Source organism: Kogia breviceps, chromosome 18, assembly GCF_026419965.1.
Source record: "Kogia breviceps isolate mKogBre1 chromosome 18, mKogBre1 haplotype 1, whole genome shotgun sequence".
Classification (NCBI taxonomy): Eukaryota; Metazoa; Chordata; class Mammalia; order Artiodactyla; family Physeteridae; genus Kogia; species Kogia breviceps.
The window spans coordinates 8,838,411-8,857,742 of record NC_081327.1 but is presented as its reverse complement, the minus strand read 5'-3'; the positions used below and the strand labels follow the sequence as shown (position 1 = coordinate 8,857,742).

The following is a 19,332-nucleotide window of genomic DNA, read 5'->3' as shown; positions in this document are numbered from 1 at the left end:
GTGGGCTTTTGGTTCTTTTTCTCCTAGCTTGGAGGGGACTCAGGGGGCTAGGAGAGAAGTAGCCTGATCTGGATTCTATCCCAGACTGGCTGTGTGAGGTTGGGCTGGTCCACACCCTCTCTGGGCCTCAGTTTTCCCCATCTGTGGGGAGAGGCACCGTGGGCCTTCTGAAACCTCAGAACTTTGGGGTCTGAGGTCCCATTTATTTGGGGCTCCCTCCTGCCCCCAACCCCTCAATCCCATTTCCAGGGCTCTTACCTTCTGGGGCCCCAGGCCTGGGCACAAGGCCAGATCTTCCCGCGATGCAGCTGTGAGCTGTTCCAGAGACTGAGGAAGGTAGGAGCGAACGATCAGGGGAGGTGAGCACAGAACCCTCCCCTGCCCCAGCTGATTAGGGGTGTAAAATATTCCTGGAACGAACTGATACCCTGCAGGAGGGCAGGGGAGGCAGGAAGGATGGCGGAGGGGACAGGGAGGTAGAAGGGAGTACGCAGGGGGCTTCCTCAAAAAGCAAAGGGGGTAGAAACGCCAGTTGGCACAAGGGAATTGTTCCTTACCCCAAAAATAGTCAGGAGGGTCTGACTGTCCGTTTTGTTGACTGACTTCACGGTGGTCAGACATTCAGTCACCTGTAAGGGAAGGAGGGAGCAGAGGTGGATTGGAAGAAAGGAGAACGAGACGGAGTCTGTGAGGGCGGCACTGGGTCACTGCTGTGTTCCCACACTGCCCTGCATGCGGGAGGAGCTCAGTAAATGCTTTGGGGGCATGTGTTTTGATTATGTGTTCTGATGATTAAAAGGTCATCTCAGGGACTTGCCTGGTGGCACAGAGGTTAAGAATCTGCCTGCCAAGGCAGGGGACATAGGTTTGAGCCCTGGTCCGGGAAGATCCCACGTGCCGCGGAGCAACTAAGCCCGTGCGCCACAACCACTGAGCTTGCGCTCTAGAGCCCGTGAGCCACAACTACTGAGCCTGCTCATCTAGAGCCTGTGCTCCGCAACAAGAGAAGCCACCGCAGTGAGAAGCCCGTGCACCGCAACAAAGAGTAGCCCCCACTTGCCGCAACTAGAGAAAGCCTGCGTGCAGCAACGAAGACCCAGTGCAGCCAAAAATAAATACTAAATAAATTAATTTTTTTTTTTTTAAAAAAAGGTCATCTCAGAGTGATCCCCAACTAGCTGAGAGGGCGTTGGTCATGTGATTCAAAGATAAACGCCATTTATCTTGAGTTGGTTCTGCCCCAGGGGCAGACCGTAGGCTCTGAAGTTGGACCCGAGTTCAAAACCAGGCCCCGGTGCTTACTCCCTGTGACACCCTGGGCAAGGGAACTGACCTCTCTGGGCCTCCCTTTGCAGGCAAATGGGGGTCCTCATAGTACCCACCTCAGGGGTGGCTGTGGACATCCTCCATTACTCTATCATTGGAGCCCAGATTCAGTAATTCATTCAGCAAATATTCCCTGTGCACTCACTGAGTGTTCAGTGGTGCTGGGGATACAGCAGGGATCGAGACAGCCCCAGCCCTGCCCTCCTGGGGCTCCCAGTCCGGTTTGGGAGACACATCAGTTCCAGACATGGTGACCCAGATAGGGCTGGGACTGAGGGAGCCCAGCGGGGGGGCCCTTGACCTGGCCTGGGGATCCGGGAGGACTTCCTGGAGAAGGAAGCATTGGAGCGGAGATGGGGGAAAGATGGGATTGGGCAGCTAATCAAGGCAGAGGGAAGAGGCACAGAGAAGCGACGGAATGCGGGGGCAGGGGGCAGACGGGGCTGCCGGGTCAAACAGGCAAGGCCTTGGAGAGCATGGTGAGGGCACCGAGGAGCCACGGGAGGGATTTGCGCAGGAGAGGGCAGGGTCAGGTTTGTGCTTAGGAAGACCCCTCTCGCTGCTGTTTGAGCAGGAGAAGGGACTGGAAGCCGAGGGTGGGGTCGGGGAGGGAGAGGTATGACTCGAGATCAGAACTGCAGCTCAGACCTCCAAGGAGGAGCCGGGGGGAGGCCCAGGCAGGGAGGTGAGGTGGCCTCACCCGGGAGACGAAGTCCTGCTCCAGCTTTTCCATCAGGAGGTCCGCCGGCTTCTGCTCGTAAGCCTTGTATGTCTCCAGGTACCGCCCGGCCTCCTCGGGGCTGGGGTGAGAGGCATTCGGGTCAGGGGAAGAGGGGGTCATGTTTTAGATTAATTTCATTTGCTGACTCCAAGAATTCCAAACTCTAATGTATGGAGGAATGAATGTCCTCAACCTCCCCCAAAATGTCCCCTGGCGGTAACCCTTGCTTGGTGGGAGCATCTTCACACATCTTTTCTGACTAAGGGCCAGAGGTAGGGAGCATGACCAGTTAGGTTCAGGCCCCACTTCCCACCTGAGTTACCCTGGGCCAATGGTTTTCATCTCTCTGGGCCTCGGTTTCCTCATCTGTAAAGTGGGGGACAACTGACAATTAAGCTGACAAACGAGTCCACGCTAGGAGCCACGCCTGGCGCTGAGAAGTCTATTTAAGAAATGTTAGCTCTTCTGGGAGGGAGGTCGGTGCACAGAGAGTATGGCCAGGTTTGAGAGAGAGGAAAACCAAAAATACCATTTCTTTTCTCAACCACAGGAAGACGACCTCCTAAAGCAGTCAGCTCCCACTACCAAGAAAAATGGAGCTTTGAAGGTTTTTCATGTAGCGTACCTTCAAAAGGAAAAAGCTCCGGACTCTGACTGCTGCATCTTTTACCACAACTAACCCAACTTCACAATCGCCATTCATTTTCCCATTAGGCACTGGGGTTTTTTTGACACGTAATTAACTGTTTCAAAGGTAGTTGAAACAGCTAAATCACTAAAAGGGACTGTCTGTCTGTGGAATAAAGGAACAGGAAAAAGCTGGTCTTTTTTCTCTTTGGAACTTGAGGATATTGAGTTGTGTGGAAATAAATAAAGTATTTCTCTTGAGGCATTTTCTTGGCCTTCAAAGTCTAGCTAGTGAGCAATGTTTGTTGATTAAACGTTGATTTATATTTTTGAAAGAAACACTCATTTTTCTAATTCTGTGTTTTTTCCATGGGCTTTGTTGCTTTCCTCTCACTGCAGCGGGGATTATTATTGTTATTGTTATTAATCATTTGTTCAGGACACACAAGTTAGCATGCTGTATCCGCTCCCTTGCTTTCACTTTTCCTCCACAGTACAATCAGGACATCCTTCCACATCTGCAGACGGAGCTCGATCTCATTTACTTAATGGGTCCAAAACATCCCCTAGTTTGGATGTAAAGACATGGGAAATATTCCCTGTGTGGGGTCCCAGATGCATTCCAGGCACTGTCCAAAGCCCTTTATGTTCAGAGGCTCTCCTGAGAGATCCTGTAAGGCAGTTATTTTCAATCCATTACGCGGAGGGGGAAACTGAGACCAGCGTTGCCCAAGATCACATGGCCGGCGAGGAGGAGAGAGAGCTCCTTCAGTGGGTCTGTCTCACCTGGCTGGGCTCTCTATACTCCACTGTACTACTTCCCACAGCAAACAGCAATTTTTATACTTGCTTTTGTTTTAATACACAATTAATACATAAATACATTTTTCCAAATAGTCAAACAGTATAGAGATAACACACCCCCAGGGAGGGCACAGAATTACAAATACATTTACCCTTTGGCCTAAATACCCATTCCTGGGGTTCAGGGCAGTAGTGGGAGTGTTGCTGGTACCAGCAAAAGCTTGGAAATCCACCCAAGTGTCCACCATTAGGGGGCTACAGAGCTGGTCCATCTACACAGTAGAATACTATACAGCTGAAAATGAAAATACTATACAGCTGAAACAGCAAATGAATTACCAAGATATGAAAAGACATAGAGGAACCTTAAAAGCCTATTGCTAGGACTTCCCTGGTGGCACAGTGGTTAAGAATCCGCCTGCCAATGCAGGGGACGCGGGTTTGATACCTGGTCCGGGAAGATCCCACATGCCGCAGAGCAACTAAGCCCGTGTGCCACAACTACTGAGCCTGCGCTCTAGAGCCCGTGAGCCACAACTACGGAAGCCCGTGCTCCGCAACAAGAGAGGCCACAGCAATGAGAAGCCCACGCACCACAACGGAGTAGCCCCCACTAGCAGCAACTAGAGAAAGCCCACGCGCAGCAACAAAGATCCAACGAAGCCAAAAAGGCACAGAGCTCCAAACCCTTGTAAATTCCTCAGTGATAAGAACACCAGGAGCATCTTTTGTTCCACTGAGGTGACTCTGGATGGCTCCTGGATGGGGGGTGGCAGCCAGGAAGTCCAAGCCAGGATTAGAAGCTTGGAATTTTCAGCCCCACCCCCGATCCTCCAGAGGGGAGAGGGGCTGGAAATGGAGTTAATAAGTGATCATGCCTACGTGAGAAGCCTCCATAAAATCCCAACACTAGTACCGGGGTTTGGGGAGCTTCCAGGCCAGCGAACACATCCACACCGGGAGGGTGACGCACCCCAGCTCCACGGGGACAGAATCTCCTGCGCTCAGGCCCCTCCCAGACCTTGCCCTATGTACCTCTTCATCCATGTCCTTGATCATATCCTTTAACGAACTGGTAAGCAGAAGTAAGTGTTTCCCTGAGTTCTGTAAGCTGCGCTAGCAAAATAATCAAACCTGAGGAAGGGGTCATCGGAGGTCCTGACCTACAGCCGGCTGGTCAGAGCACAGGGCGTTACCTGGGCTTGCGGCTGGCGCCTGCAGTGTGTGTGTGATGGGGCAGCGCTGCGAGCCCTTGACCTGTGGGATCTGGCGGTATCTCCAGGTGGACGGTGTCAGAACCGAGCTACACTGCAGGACACCCAGCTGGCAGAGAACTGCTTGGTGTGGGGAAACGCCTCCACATATTTGGTGGCCAGCAGCGAAGGGCTTTGTGTGATGAGTAAAGGAGACACACGGGATGAAGAACTGGGTTTTCCAAACACACGAGGAGAACTGTGAATTTTTCTCTTTCAGCTACATACTGTATGACTCCAACTATATGACATTCTAGAAAAGGCAGAGCTACGGAGACAGTAAAAAGGTCAGAGGTTGCCAGCGGTTGGGGGAAGAAAGGGATGAAAAGGGGGAGCACAGAGGACCTTTCAGGGCAGTGAAATTATTCTGTACAATAGTAATTATGGACACATCACACCCATAGCATGTAAACACAAAGTGAGAACTGTGGACTTTAGTTAGTAATAATGGTATCTCAATATTAGTTCATCAGTTGTAACAAATGTACTGCCACCAATGAATACAAGATATAAATAACTGCAGAAACTGCGTGCAGGGGGAGAGGGGGTATGTGGGAACTCTCTCAACTTTCCAATGAATTTTTCTATAAACTTAAAATTTCTCTAAAAGAAAGTCTATTGGGCTTCCCTTGTGGCGCAGTGGTTGAGAGTCCGCCTGCCGATGCAGGGGACGCAGGTTCGTGCCCCGGTCCGGGAGGATCCCACGTGCCGCGGAGCGGCTGGGTCCCTGAGCCGTGGCCGCTGAGCCTGTGCGTCCGGAGCCTGTGCTCATGGCTGTAAAAAATAATGCGGCTGCTCTCTACACTGATATAGAAAAGGCCTCCAGGTAATGGCATGCCCACACAAGGCACAGAACGGTATCTACACTAGGCTTACGTCTGTCTAAGAAAGAAAATTAAGATGTTTCCACACGTGTTCGCATTTTATAGAAACGTTGGAAGGAAATAAAGAAACCAACAATAATGGTGACCTGTAAGGGTGAGGGGAGGGGAGTGGGAGGCAAGGGGCAGAAGAGAGAGATTTTTAAGGGCATATACTACCATTGATATATATTCTGTATACACATACACAGTATCTGAAAGCAATATAAAAATGGTATATATATATATTATATATGTAGTTCAAAAATCAGAAGTGATTATGTATCTTAATATATATACTTATATGATATAGGTATATATTATATATACTTATAAAATGTATTATATATCCTTATATAAGTATATGTATTATACTTATATATTACTTATGTATATGCTCATATATACTTATATACACTTATAATATTTATATACTTACATTGTATAATACTTACACATACTTATATAATATGTATATATATATAATCACCTCTGATTTTTGAACTACATGAATATGCTACCTATTCTTTAACAAAAGAACCTAACCATTACATATTCAGAAGAAAAGAGAAGGGCAGAGGATAGAAGTCTCCCTCCCCTCAGGACCTCTCCCCTTGTGGCATTCCCAAGGTTCAACACTGTTCACAGCTTGGACCCCTTGGAGCCCCCTTCAGTTTATTCACATCTGTATCTGTTCAAAAACATGGCTCATTTTCCTTCCTTTTATACATAAATTAAAATATCATGCTGTTTGGTCCTGCAGCTTACTGCACAGATGGTGCCAGGAAGGCCCACGCCAGTGTGGATCTGCACGCCCAAGGAGGGATCATCAAAGGGGAGATATTCCTAGTGGGGGAATTTCTGCCTCGGAGAGTATGTCTATTTTCTGTTGAATAGCCAACCAAACATGCAGGTGCCCCTTTCATATTATCCATCTGAAGTTTTCACCAAATTAATGGGTGAAAAATAACACCTCATTCTTTGAAAATTTACTTTTCCTGATAAGCTGTGTGGTTGATAGTTTTTTTCATGTGTTCTTGGCAACCTGCGTTAGACTTTTAAAAATCGGGCTATCTTTTTCTTACTGAATTGTAAGAGGCTCTTTATATCTATCTATCTACATATATATATGTAGATAGATAGATATAGATATGTATATATACATATACATGTAAATATATAACAAATGTTTAAATACATTCCTATGAATATAAACCTTTATATATATTTGAACTGTATAAATATAAAATTTATATATACATATATAAATTAAGGATCATAAGTCTTTGTTTTATATATATAAAACAAGTATTTTCTCTTAGTTTGTCACTTGTCTTTTAACTTTGTTTACAGTATCTCTTACCATCTGGAAGTCTTAAAACTTTAATTTACTCAAATTGGGTAACCTTTTCCTTTATGGTGTCTAGGTTTTGGGTCTTGTTTTGGAAGACTTTCCTTACCACAGGATCATAATAAATATATATATTTTTTATAAGATTTCTTTGAATACTTTTACTATAGTTTTGCTTTCTGTGTCTATAACTATCCAGATTTCGTTCTGATTATGGTGTGAGGAAGGGATGTCTTCTTTTCCCTACGGAGAGTCAATCAAAATGGTCTTCAGAAACCTTGACTTGAAATTAATTATTCAGCCAGATTTTATGTCTAACTCATAAGTGCCTAGTACGGTCTTGGGATTTGATGTACGTCACCTGCTTTTGTGCCTACAACCCTGTAAGAAAGAAATTAAGACCCTACTTTACAGATAAAGAAATTGAAGGCCAGAGAGGCAGTGCCCGGACCAGACACACACAGGGAGTTCGTGGGAGGAAGAAGGGCTGGGAAGATTTGGGGGCAGAAGGGCCGATAACTCTCAGGTTAGAGTCTGACCCGGGAGGGGAGCCTCCATCTCACCTCCAGGCAAGGATCAGGGTGCAGTCGGCCAGGATGCACATCTTAGCCAGTTCCTTGAGGGCCTGCTGAGGATCTTTCTGAGTAGAGAAGAAAATTAGAATGAGGGATCTGGGAGGAAGCAAAGAATTGGAAGCAGAGCAGCTTAGGACGCCAAGAGCCTTTCACTCAGCTGACACTCCCTAATCTCCAACTGGGCGCCCAGCCTGTGCAGGACCCAGCAGTGACCGGGACAGCCCTGGCTGTGCCTTCCCGGGACTCACAGCCTGATGAGGGGGACAGACAGTCCCCAGTCAGTGATGACTCAAGAGTGGCCAGCGCTGGGGTGGGGGAGCCAGAGGAGCGTCTGTCCTACCTGGGGGGTTAGGGAGAGCTTCCTAGAGGAGGGGATGGCTGAGCTGGGACCTGAAGGAGGATGAGGAGTGAGGGCAACAGAGAGCAGAAAAGGGAACTCCAGGCAGAGGGAACAGCGTGTGCAAAGGAAGGGAGGGGAAAGAAGGCTTGAGGAAACACAAGTCACCACTATGGGGTGGAGGCTGTGAAATGAAAGGGTGACCACGTGGAAGCTTAGAGATGAATCGGGAGAGTTGGGCAGGGGTCAGGTGACACTGGGCCTCACGGGCCATGGGGGGCACGGGGGGACCACAGAGGGGTTGGGACATCAGATCCGTGTGCCAGAAGACCCCTCTGACTACTGCAGGGTCGAAGCTGGAGGCCACAAGACCAGAGAAGAGGCTGGGGCAGGGACCCAGGCAAGAGAGGGAAGGGCCTGGATCAGGGGCCGGCTGTGAGGACACAATGAAACAGGTTCAAGAAGTACTGAAGTGGCAGGGGGTAGGGCCTGGTTGAAGGGGGGCGTGGGGAAGGAGGAGACGGGTAATCTGACCCTCCACCTCCTCGCCAACACAGATGTGAGATATTCCCCACTGGGGTCCCAACTTGCGTTTCTCCTCGGAAGAGATTCAACAGTCCACCAGGCAACCGGGAGGCCCAAGGCTCCCCATTTCACAGATGGGGACAGTGAGGCCCATGGAGGAGTGACCCCTGCTCACCACATCCACCTGGACGAGCAGGACCCGCAGGGCGAAGCTCTTCCCCAGGCTCTGCAGCCGCTCGTGGATGTAGTCTGGGTGGAGGCTGTGGTAACGGAGGCTGGGGGGGCGGGAGAGGGAGGGGTTGGAAGGTCCCCAGCTAAGAGACCCCAGAAGCCCTTCTCCCCTCTTGCTGGAAAGCAGAGGGCTTGGGGAGCACAGGCAGATCCGAGGCTCAGAGAGGTTAAGTGACTTGCCCAAGGTCACCCTTCAAGAAAGGGGCACGGGGGGACTGGCAGTGAGGGATGCCTGGCTCTGACTCCCTGGAAGGGTGGACCCCCGGATTCTTCACCGGGGAAGAGAAGGACTTCAGGTTTCAGGTGGAGACCAGGAAACCCCAGAGAGTGTATACCGGGGTCAGGGGGTGGCGCTGCACAGCTGGTCTTGGGAAGCAGGGCCCATCCCCGGGACTGCCTGCTTTGACCGCAGAGAGCGCCGGCCCCTCCCCGCTCAGACCCCGGATCCAGGCCCCCGGCCCCTCCCCCCTCAGACCCAGGATCCAGGCCCCCGGCCCCTCCCCCCTCAGACCCAGGATCCAGACCCCCAGCCCCTCCCCCCTCAGACCCAGGATCCAGGCCCCCGGCCCCTCCCCGCTCAGACCCAGGATCCAGGCCCCCGGCCCCTCCCCGCTCAGACCCAGGATCCAGACCCCCAGCCCCTCCCCCCTCAGACCCAGAGTCCAGGGCCCAGCTCTTGCTTTGGACACGTCTAAGCCAAGATCTCCACCTCGCACACAGGGTCACACCTAGGCCCAGGCCGTGCCCAGAGGTCTCCCATACAAAGGCTGAGAACACCCAGAGCACACCCCTCCCAGGCCATCTTGAGGGTGGGTGGCCCCCAGAGCTCACCTGAGGAAGAGGGCACAGGTGCTCTGGCCCAGCACGTAATCAGGAAGCACATCGCCAAACTCCCAGGGCACGTTGCGCACAAACCTCAGCACAGGGTTGCCCCTCTGGGGGAGGGAGAACAGAAGCCATTAGCAGAGTCACCCTGGGACCACCGCCACCCCAGGGCCCCTCCCCCCACCTCCTGCTTTGCACCTGGGGCTTCTCTAGCTCTGCTCTCCTCCTCTCCCCAGACTCCTCCTCCTCCTCAGCCTGGAATGTTCTTGGTACTGGGGCTCTGACCTAGGCCCCTCCTCCCTGGCCCTAGGCCTTAACTAAAGGGTCCCTGGGTCTCTCTCCAGCTCAGCCCTCTCCCCAGCCCCAGCTCGTGTGTCCTGTGGTCCACGGGACACCTGTCTCCAGGTATCTACCTCACTGCACTCAGCACTGGCCTCCACACCTGCTCCCCCTCCCAGCCCCAACTCAGGGACAGCCCCACCATCCAGAGACCCAAGCCTTGTCCTGCACACTTCCCTCTCCCCCTCAACCACCAGGTGGGACATCTACCTTCTAAGCATTCCCATGAATTTTCTCCCCCTCCACTGCCATGGCCTCCACCCAACCTCCTCCTGGTCTCCTGCCCCAGTGGTGTCCCCTCCTGGCCACCCTCCAAACAGGAGCCAGACGGCTCTTCCTAAAGCACAAAGCTGCCCCTCTCCAGCTCTAAGCCCTGCCATGGCTTCCCAGTGCCCTCAGGAGGAAGCTCCTCACAGGGGTCTGTGACCCTCCACAGGGTCAGAGCCCCGAAAGCCTGGTATCTGCCCAGCAGACTCGTCTCTCTAAACACCCCTCACAGATTTTCCTGGTGGAGCAGGGGTTAAGAATCCACCTACCAATACAGGGGACATGGGCTGGATCTCTGGTCTGGGAAGATCCCACAAGCCACGGTGCAACTAAGCCCGTGAGCCACAACTACTGAGTCCATGTGCCACAACTACTGGAGCCCATGTGCCACAACTACTGAAGCCCACACGCCTAGAGCCCGTGCTCTGCAACAAGAGATGCCACTGCAATGAGAAGCCCGCGCACCGTGACGAAGAGTAGCCCCCACTCGCCGCAACCAGAGAAAGCCCACGTGCAGCAATGAAGACCCAACGCAGCCAAAAGAAATAAATAAACCCCCGCCTCATGGTCTACCCTGTAGCCCAAGACCAAAATACTTTGAACAAGTCAAGCTCTAATCTATTCAGGTATCTGAGTGCCTACTGTGTGTCTAAGTGCTGGGGATACAGCCGTGACCAAGAGGACATAGATTGCTGCCCTCGTGGGGGACACAGACATTAAACAAAAGCATCTCAGGGACGAACATGTAATTACCAAGTGAGGTGGAATGCAGCTCTAATAAGGGTGTGGTACCTGCTCTCGGGGTGGACTGTGGAGTGGTCAGAGCAGCTGGGGTGGGAAGGGTCTGCAGGGGTCCCAAGTCCCACAGGCTCTGGGCCATCTGGACCTGAGCCACTGGGAGCCATGGAAGGGCTTTGGGCAAGGGAGGGGCGGGATCCAATTTTACTTAATTTATATTCTTAAATTGAAGCACAGGGCTTCCCTGGTGGCGCAGTGGTTGAGAATCCGCCTGCCGATGCAGGAGACACGGGTTCGTGCCCTGGTCCGGGAAGATCCCACATGCCGCGGAGCGGCTGGGCCTGTGAGCCATGGCCGCTGAGCCTGCGCGTCCGCAGCCTGTGCTCCGCAATGGGAGAGGCCACAACAGTGAGAGGCCCGCATACCGCAAAAAACAAAAACAAAAACAAACAAACAAACAAAAAAAAATTGAAGCACAGTTGATTTACAATGTCATGTTAATTTCTGCTGTACATCAAAGTGATTCAGTTATACATATATATATTTTAAAATATTCTTTTCCATCATGGTTTATCACGGATATTGTATATAATTTCCTGTACTATACAGTAGGACCTTGTTTATCCCAATTTTAATTTTTAAAAAAGTATTTTGTCCACTTCACACCCATTAGAATGGCCGAAATCCGAAAGACAGACAATGACAAGCGGTGAGGATATGGTGAGAATGGAACCTTCACCCACTGCTGGTGGGAATGTAAAATGCTGCAGCCTTTTAGAAGACCGTTTGGGGTGCCTGAGAAAGTTAAACATACAGTCACCATACGACCCAGCAAATCCACTCCTAGATAAATACCCAAGAGAACTGGAAACAGACGTTAACAGCAGTACACAAATGTTCACAGCAGCATTTTCATAATAATTGAAAAATATGAACCACCCAAACGCCCGTCAATGGATGAATGGACAAACAGAAAGCGGCATATCCACGCCATGGACACTATTTAGCAACAAAAAGGAATGAAGCACTAATTCACGCCCCGACATGGATGAGCCTTGAGGGCGTCACGCTAAGTGAAAAAACTAGTCATCATTTGCTAGACATTTGGGTTGTTTCCACTTTTTGGCTACTGTGAATAACGCTGTTGTGAACATCTGTGTACTAGATTTTGCGTGGACGTAAGACAGTGGTCCCTCAGTATCCACAGAGGACTGGTCCCAGGACCCCCTGGATATCAAAATCCACAGATGACATAGTACAGTTGGCCCTCCGTGTCTGCGGGTTTTGTATCCATGGTTGCAGAAGGTTGACCGTATTTTCATTTCTCTTGCACATATACCTAGAGGTGGAACTGCAAGGTCATATGACGACTCTACGTTTAAGTGTCTGAGGAGCTGCCGGGCGGTGTTCCAAAGTGGCTGCACCATTTGACATTCCCGCCAGCAGGGTACGAGGCTTCCAACGCCTCCACACTCCGCCACCCTCGTTATTGCCTATCCTTTAGATTCTAGGGTATGAAGTGGTATCTCATCGTGGTTTGGGTTTGCATTTCCCTGATGGCTAACAATTTTGAGCATATTTCATGTTCTGGAGTCCCACTATTATCTCTGTGTACTGCTGCCGTCTCCTTCCGGAATGCCAGCCCCGTCAATAGCAGAGACTTTATCTGCTATCTCCGGAGCTAAGAACTGCACCAGGTAACCTCTGAAGATATTTATGGATTATAAGTGGGTGAACCCCCATTTTAAAGGCTCAGAGGGGTTAAGTCACCCAAGATGATGCCCCAGATGACACAACTACTGTGTGGCAGAGCGGGATTCAAACTCGGGCCTGTGTTCAACTGTTTTTGAATAAATGGACAAACCCGGGGACAGGAAATGTAGCTTCGTGAACATAATCGGGCCCCCAACCATAAGAGCTGGGGTGCTATGGACTGAATGTCTGTGTCTCCCCGAAATGCATAGGTTGAAATACTACCCCCCAATGTGATGATATTAGGAGGTGAAGGGAAGTGATTAGGTCATGAAGGTGGAGCCCTCAGGAATGGACTGGCGCTCTTATAAAAGAGACCCCAGAGAGCTCCCTCACCCTTTCCTATATGCTGTGAGGACACAGTGAGAAGATGGCTGTCTATGAACCAGGAAGCGGGTCCTCACTAGACACCGAATCTGCCAGCGCCTTGATCTTGGACTTCTCAGCCTCCAGAACTGTGAGAAATAAATGTTCGTTGTTCAGACCACCAGTCTATGGTATTTTTGTTACAGAAGCCTGAACAGACTAAGACACGGGGCATATGCAACCCACACACGCTAGTGGAATGGATGAATGGTGCTGTTGAGAGCATAATGGCTAGAACTCAGAACTCCTTCCTTGTCCGCTAGAAAGCCCTCCCTATAACCACGTTTCTCACCAGAAACCCCAAAGCCCCACTTCTCCAGCCCCCTCCTCACCTGCCGGGGGCTCACAATGATGCTGTTGGATTTTGCTCCTGGTTTGGGGGCCTGGTTGGGGGTCTCTCCTGCCAGGGGTTCTGGCCCTATGGGGCGTGTGGCTCCAGACCCTCCTGGAGGTCCTGAGATGGCGTACTCGGCGTAGGTCTGAGGAGCCAGCTGGGGTGAGGTCTCCACAGTGGGTAGGCTCCGTGTGGATTTGAATAAGGGCTTGGCCTGAGGGGAGAGATGTGAGAGGGCATACAAAATCTGAATCTAGCCACTCCTCCCCGCCTCCTCGGCCTCTACCATGGTGCCGACCACCATCTTCTCTCCCTTGGGCCACTGCAGTCACCTCCTCACCAGTGCCCTGCCTCTGCCCTTACCTCCCACAGTCTGCTCCCCACACTGAGTCATATCATGTTCCTCTTCTGCTCAGAGCCCTTAGGTGGTTCCTACTAAGAGTAAAAGCCAAAGCTGTCACCTCAGTCCTCGAGCCTCGTAAAGATCTGCCCCTGCCTCCTTGCCTCAAGGACCTCACCTTCTACGTCTTCTGCCTGGCTTTCTCTACTCCAGCCCCACTGGCCTTCCTGCTGCCCTAAAACTTATCAGATTCTCTCTGACCTCAGGGCCTTTGCACTGGCTGTTCCCTTCCCCCCTGATGTTGCATAGTTCGCTCACTCACTTCTTTCACATTTTGGCAAAGGCTTCATCTCCTCCAAGAGGCCCTCCTTTGACTGCTCTATCTAAGGTAGCTCTTCTCCCCCATCACACCCTCTATCCTTAGCCTACGTTTTTTTTTTTTTTCATAGCACATAGATGGCAGCCACTACTTAGCACCAGGCAATTGTGTTCCTGTAGGATTGAGATCTCTGTGTTGCCAGATCCTTTATTTACCAAAAGATGTCAAAAATGCAGATTTTTTAAAAATTGCCAAACCTTCCAATTCTCAACTATCAGCTATAAATTCATTCCTTGCAGAACCAGGGTTTTGGCCACATAAAACGTATCTCAGGACTACTTCCTGGTTTGCAGCCTCTGCCTTAGTCCTCCTGACCATGACATTTTGCTTTTTACAGGAAACTGATACTTGCAGAAGGCAAAAGACTGTCTTCTCAAAGTGACCCAGGCCCCCAAATTTCCTAACCCACACTGTGGTCCAACAGGCCCGTTCCTGTCCCCCTTCCTCCCAACCACCCCCCAAGCCTCCCAGCAGTCCCCCCATCTCCTAGTCCTACCCCGGGAGGAGGGACCTCATCCTCGTCCACTGGAATGAGGAATTTCTTCCTTGTGGGTGGGCCAGCGGGCTTCTGCACTCTCTCTTCGTCCATCGCAAGGTCCTTCTGGGGCCTGAAAATGAAGCCGTGGCGTCAGGAGGCAGCAAAGCATCGACATTCCCCAGAAGGAACCCCCAGACACTGCCGTACCCCCAAAAAAATTCCAGGGCTCCATCGCGTCCAGGTCCAGACACCCAGGGCCCCAGGTTCTACAAGGCCCCGCCCCATGGAGCCTCCACCTGCGGCTCGCCCCGCCCCTTACCGGGACACACTTTCCTTTCGCCACGCCCTTCAGGCTCCCACCTTTCTATTCTCCCCGCCCTCACTGTTCCCCGCCTTCCCTTTGCCAGGCCAGACCACAGCCCCCAACCCTCCGTCCAGCCCGCCCCCAAGGCTCGCACCTGGATGCCTTTCCGTCGCTCCACCCTCTCAAACTCTCTGACATTGTAACGATTGATTGGCTTCTGCATCTGCCAATCGCCACAGGCGGTCTCAACTCCACGCCCCTCTCAACCCGGCCCCGCGGTCTCAGCGACCCAAGAACTCACCTCCTCGGCCCCAGGCCTAGAAGGAAAGACAGGAGAGAGCTCGAGGCGTCCCACCTCCGGCGCGGCCAGCGGATCCCCAGGCTGGTCGCACTTCCGGCCTCTCTAGCCCTCCAGCCCGCTCCCGACGTTCCCCAACGGCGTAGAGCATCGAGAGGGGCGGTTCCTCGCGCAGCTCTCTATGGTTCTGGAGGACTGCGGAGGTTTGGTTTTGGAGAGAGCTGTCCGCCTCTGGCCCTGAGCGTCTCCGGTTGCCAAGCAGTTTGATTTCAGTGCCCTTACTGAGCTCCTCTTGTGTGCCTGGGCTCTGGGCAGGGCTTAGTGGAGAAGAGATGGCAGATAATCAAACTAGGTTCCTTCTCTCAGTACAGACTTGGGTTTGAATACCAGCTCTGTCATTGACTTAGCCTCAGTTTCCCCATTCACTCATTCTCTTACTCCACATACATTGCCCCGGATAATGAAAGCCCCGCTCCGCCCTTCTGGAGCTCACAACGCATTCGGAGAGACAAACCCTTTCCCAAATAGTGACGATCCAGAGTGGACAGGGCTGGCTAGGAGACCCCAGAGGGCCCGGGAGGGGGGTGGGGCAGGGGACACCTAATCCAGCCCGAGGGCCAGGAAAGAGCTTCCTAGAGGAAGGGACATCTGAGCAGAAACCTGGTTGATGAGTAAGTATTAGTCATTTCCTGAAAGGATAGTATCACACTGTTCTAACTTGCAACTTTGATTACTAAGAAGAGAACATCTTTCTGTGAGTTTATTGGTCTTTGTTTTCTGTGAGTTGCTTGCCCATATCCTTTGCCCATTTTTTCAATGGGGTTGTATGCCTTTTTTATTACTGTTAATGTGTCAGAGTACTTTATGGATTCCAATTCTAATTGTTAGTTACACATATTCCAAATATTTCCTGCTAGTTTGCACTTTATATTTTAACTTTATTTATTTTTCTCACACAGAAGGTCTTAGTGTTTATTCGCACCTATTTATCAATCTATCCTGACTTTTGGTGTGTTTAAGAGGCTTGCCATACCCCAAGGTCATAGTTTATCATTTCTTTTAATACTTTTCCTAGTTTTGATTTTGTTTCTGTCTTTCATCCATATGAGACTTATTTTTGAAAATGTACTAAGGTAGGAATTTATGGTGGATATACCTAATTGTCCGGATACCATTTATTTTAAAAGCCAGTCCTGGGAATTCCCTGGGGGTCCAGTGGTTAGAACTCAGTGTTTTTACTGCCGGGGCCGGGGTTCCATCCCTGATCAGGGAACTAAGACCCCTCAAGTCATGCAGCTGGGCAAAAAAAAAAAAAAAAAAAGAAGCCAGTCCTTTCCCTGGTTTTGATATTCCACCTTTATCATGTGCCAAATTCCCATGTATACACAGGTCTATCTCTGACATTTCTATTATGTTTCATTTATCTCTGTATCTGTCCCTTGCCTCCATGCCAGTTTAATTATTTCATTTAGATATGTTTTGATATCACATGAGGCAAGTTCCCCACCTCTGTTCAGTTTCAAATCTGTCTTTACCATTCTTGTCCATCTTCTCTTCTAGATGGATTTTAGCAGCTGCTTTTCTAGTTCCCTGAAAAATCCTATTGAGATTGGAATTGCACTGAATTGATGGATTAATTACAAGAAGATTGACATCTTTTTCATACCCATGAACATATTGTCTCTATCTCTCCATTGATTTGGGCTTTTGTTAGGGACCTACTGTAAAAGATTTTTTCTAGTTAATTTTTATTTATATAATTGGTTCATGGTATTAGTTTCCTAGGGCAGCTGTAAAGAAGTACCAAAACTTGACTGGCTTAAACCACAGAAAGTTATTCTCACAGTTCCTGGAGGCTAGAAGTCCAAAATCAAGGTATTGGCAGAGCAATGTGCCCTCTGAATGCACTAGGGAAGGATCTGTTCCAGCCCCCTCTCTTAGCTTCTGGTAGCCTCAGGCATTCCTTGGCTTGTGGATGGCCATCTTCTCCCTGTGTGTCTTCACACTGTCTTTCCTCTGTGCATGTCCGTCTCTGTGTCCAAATTTCCCCATTTTATAAGGATGCCAGTCATATTGGATTAGGGACCACCATAATGACCTCATTTTAACTTGTCTCTGTAAAGACCTTATTTCAAAAGTCACATTCTGAAGTAACGGGGGTTAGGACTCAACCTATCTTTTTGGGGGACACGAGTCAACCCTTAACAATTTTCTGTTACTTTTTATAAACTTCTTCCTTCTGAATTAATTTTTACTTCTTGCTAGAGTACATTCTTTTCTAACTTTTTCAGAGAACATTCTGGATAGAAAATTTCGGAGCTTGCTCATCTGAAAATGTCTTTATTTGACCCTCACAAATGGAATCTCAAATTCTGGGTTCCGGGCTTCCCTGGTGGCACAGTGGTTGAGAGTCCGCCTGCCGAAGCAGGGGAAACGGGTTCGTGCCCCGGTCCGGGAGGATCCCACATTCCGCGGAGCGGCTGGGCCCGTGAGCCATGGCCGCTGCGCCTGCGCGTCCGGAGCCTGTGCTCCGCAACACGAGAGGCCGCAACAGTGAGAGGCCCGCGTACCGCAAAAGAAAAAAAAAAAAAAAAATTCTGGGTTCCTAGTTATTTTTCTTGCAAAGTTAGAAGACACTGGTGCTCCATCTGGGTCACTAATGGGAAGTCTACCATCTCCCTGATTCTCCCTCCTTCATAAGCAGTCTCATTGCTGGGTGTAATTTTTCCCCGGGATCACTTACTAGCAGTGTGACCTGGTGCCAGCAACTCAGTTTCTCTGTGTGCGTCAGTTTGCTCATCTCTAAAATGGGGATAACAAGAGCATAACTATTAGGAATATGAAATGAGTTACGTGTGAAGTCCCTACATCTTTACTTGGCATGCAGTAGGTGAAATATTCAGGTTTGTCCTAAAAATAAAATAGCCCTTGACCAAGTCCTGGGCAAGCAGAGGCTGAAGCTGTTGTGGCCACCGCTGTAGCACAGTGCCCAGAAACAGGAAGGGGCTACGGAACCATATGTTGTATGAATGAACAAAGAACAGAAGCAGAATCCTCCAGCAAGCGACTTCACCACTGGGAGCCTCAGTTTTCCCATCTGTAACTGCTGAGCTTGTGAGAATTCCATAAGACCATGGAGCCCCGTCTTGAAACCCATGGTTCACTCATTCCTTGAATAACTACATATTGAGCACCTACGGTGTGGCAGGCACTGGGGATACAGCTGGCAGCAAATCAGACCAGGTCCCTGCCCTGTGGTGCTGATGGTCTCATGGGAGGCAGACCATAAGAAAGAAACCCACAAATAGAGAGTTCCAGACGGTCATACATGCTCTGGAGATGATAAAAAAAACAGTGACGTGAAGTAGATTATGGGGGAGGGGGCCACACGGTCACAGGAAGAGGGGCTCTATAAATAAAAGATACATATATTACCATCAACTATATACCCATCAAACCAGACAGATAGCTTCCTATGAGCTAAATCCTCACAGTAACCCTCCCCTTAGGTATCGATAGTTCATTTGACAGATGAAGGAACTGAGGCCCCAGTGACACAGAGAAGGACTATGAAAATGTGTCTCTGAATCCAAGGGCAGAGAGAGCTTCTAGAAGGAAGCCAGCCTGGGTGGGACTCAGTTTCTCCCGTCGGGGAACGGGAATTACCAAATAAACCCGCAAAGCGTGCCTTTTCCGCCAGGGGGCGATGGCGCCCCACAAGAGGATTTGGGGTGTAGAGGGGCCGGGGACTGCTGCGCCAGAACGCACTCCGGGGCAAGACCCGTGAGAAGGCGGCGGGCTGCCCTTTCGTTTCTCCCGACCCGTTTCACTATCGCAGAAGTGCGGCAAAGGGCCCGCTGAGCGCGGTTCAGGTAACTCTGAGCCTATTTACGTTAGTTAAGGGGGAGAAAAGTTGTCCTCGGCTCTGTAATATATTATATTTCCAAGTTTGATTCCTACACTCTTCCCAAATTTAACTTTCGGATTCCGGATTCGCATCTTTCCGGCTCCCAGAGTTGCGAGTTCGAGTCTAACAGCTGTCCGTACTCTTATTTCCCTGTCCTTCTTCCAAACGCTCCAAGTTCAAATTCCAGTCCCAACTGAAGTTCCCGGGCGACTCCTCGAGTCCATAAAAATAAAATAGGCCTTGACCAAGTCCTGGGAAAGCAGAGGCTGAAGCTGTTGTGGCCACCGCTGTAGCACACACAGTGCCCAGACCTTCCCCTAATCCCAACTGCGAGTTTCCTCTGCGCCTCCGAAGGATTGGGGTGGGGATGGAGAATATGGAGACACTTCGCCCCT

The 19,332-nt window shown here is 50.3% G+C and overlaps 1 protein-coding gene across 1 annotated transcript in view; it reads right to left on the bottom strand.

Annotated features, from left to right (window-relative positions):
• Nucleotides 1–19,332, bottom strand: part of ERCC1 (ERCC excision repair 1, endonuclease non-catalytic subunit) — a 44,553-nt gene that overhangs the window by 177 nt on the left and 25,044 nt on the right. Inside the window, 9 exon segments of the mRNA XM_067020204.1 lie at nt 259–327; nt 558–629; nt 2,027–2,126; nt 7,506–7,582; nt 8,555–8,654; nt 9,442–9,545; nt 13,230–13,445; nt 14,447–14,558; nt 15,030–15,347. Coding sequence (XP_066876305.1) covers nt 259–327; nt 558–629; nt 2,027–2,126; nt 7,506–7,582; nt 8,555–8,654; nt 9,442–9,545; nt 13,230–13,445; nt 14,447–14,558; nt 15,030–15,347 — 1,168 coding nt within the window.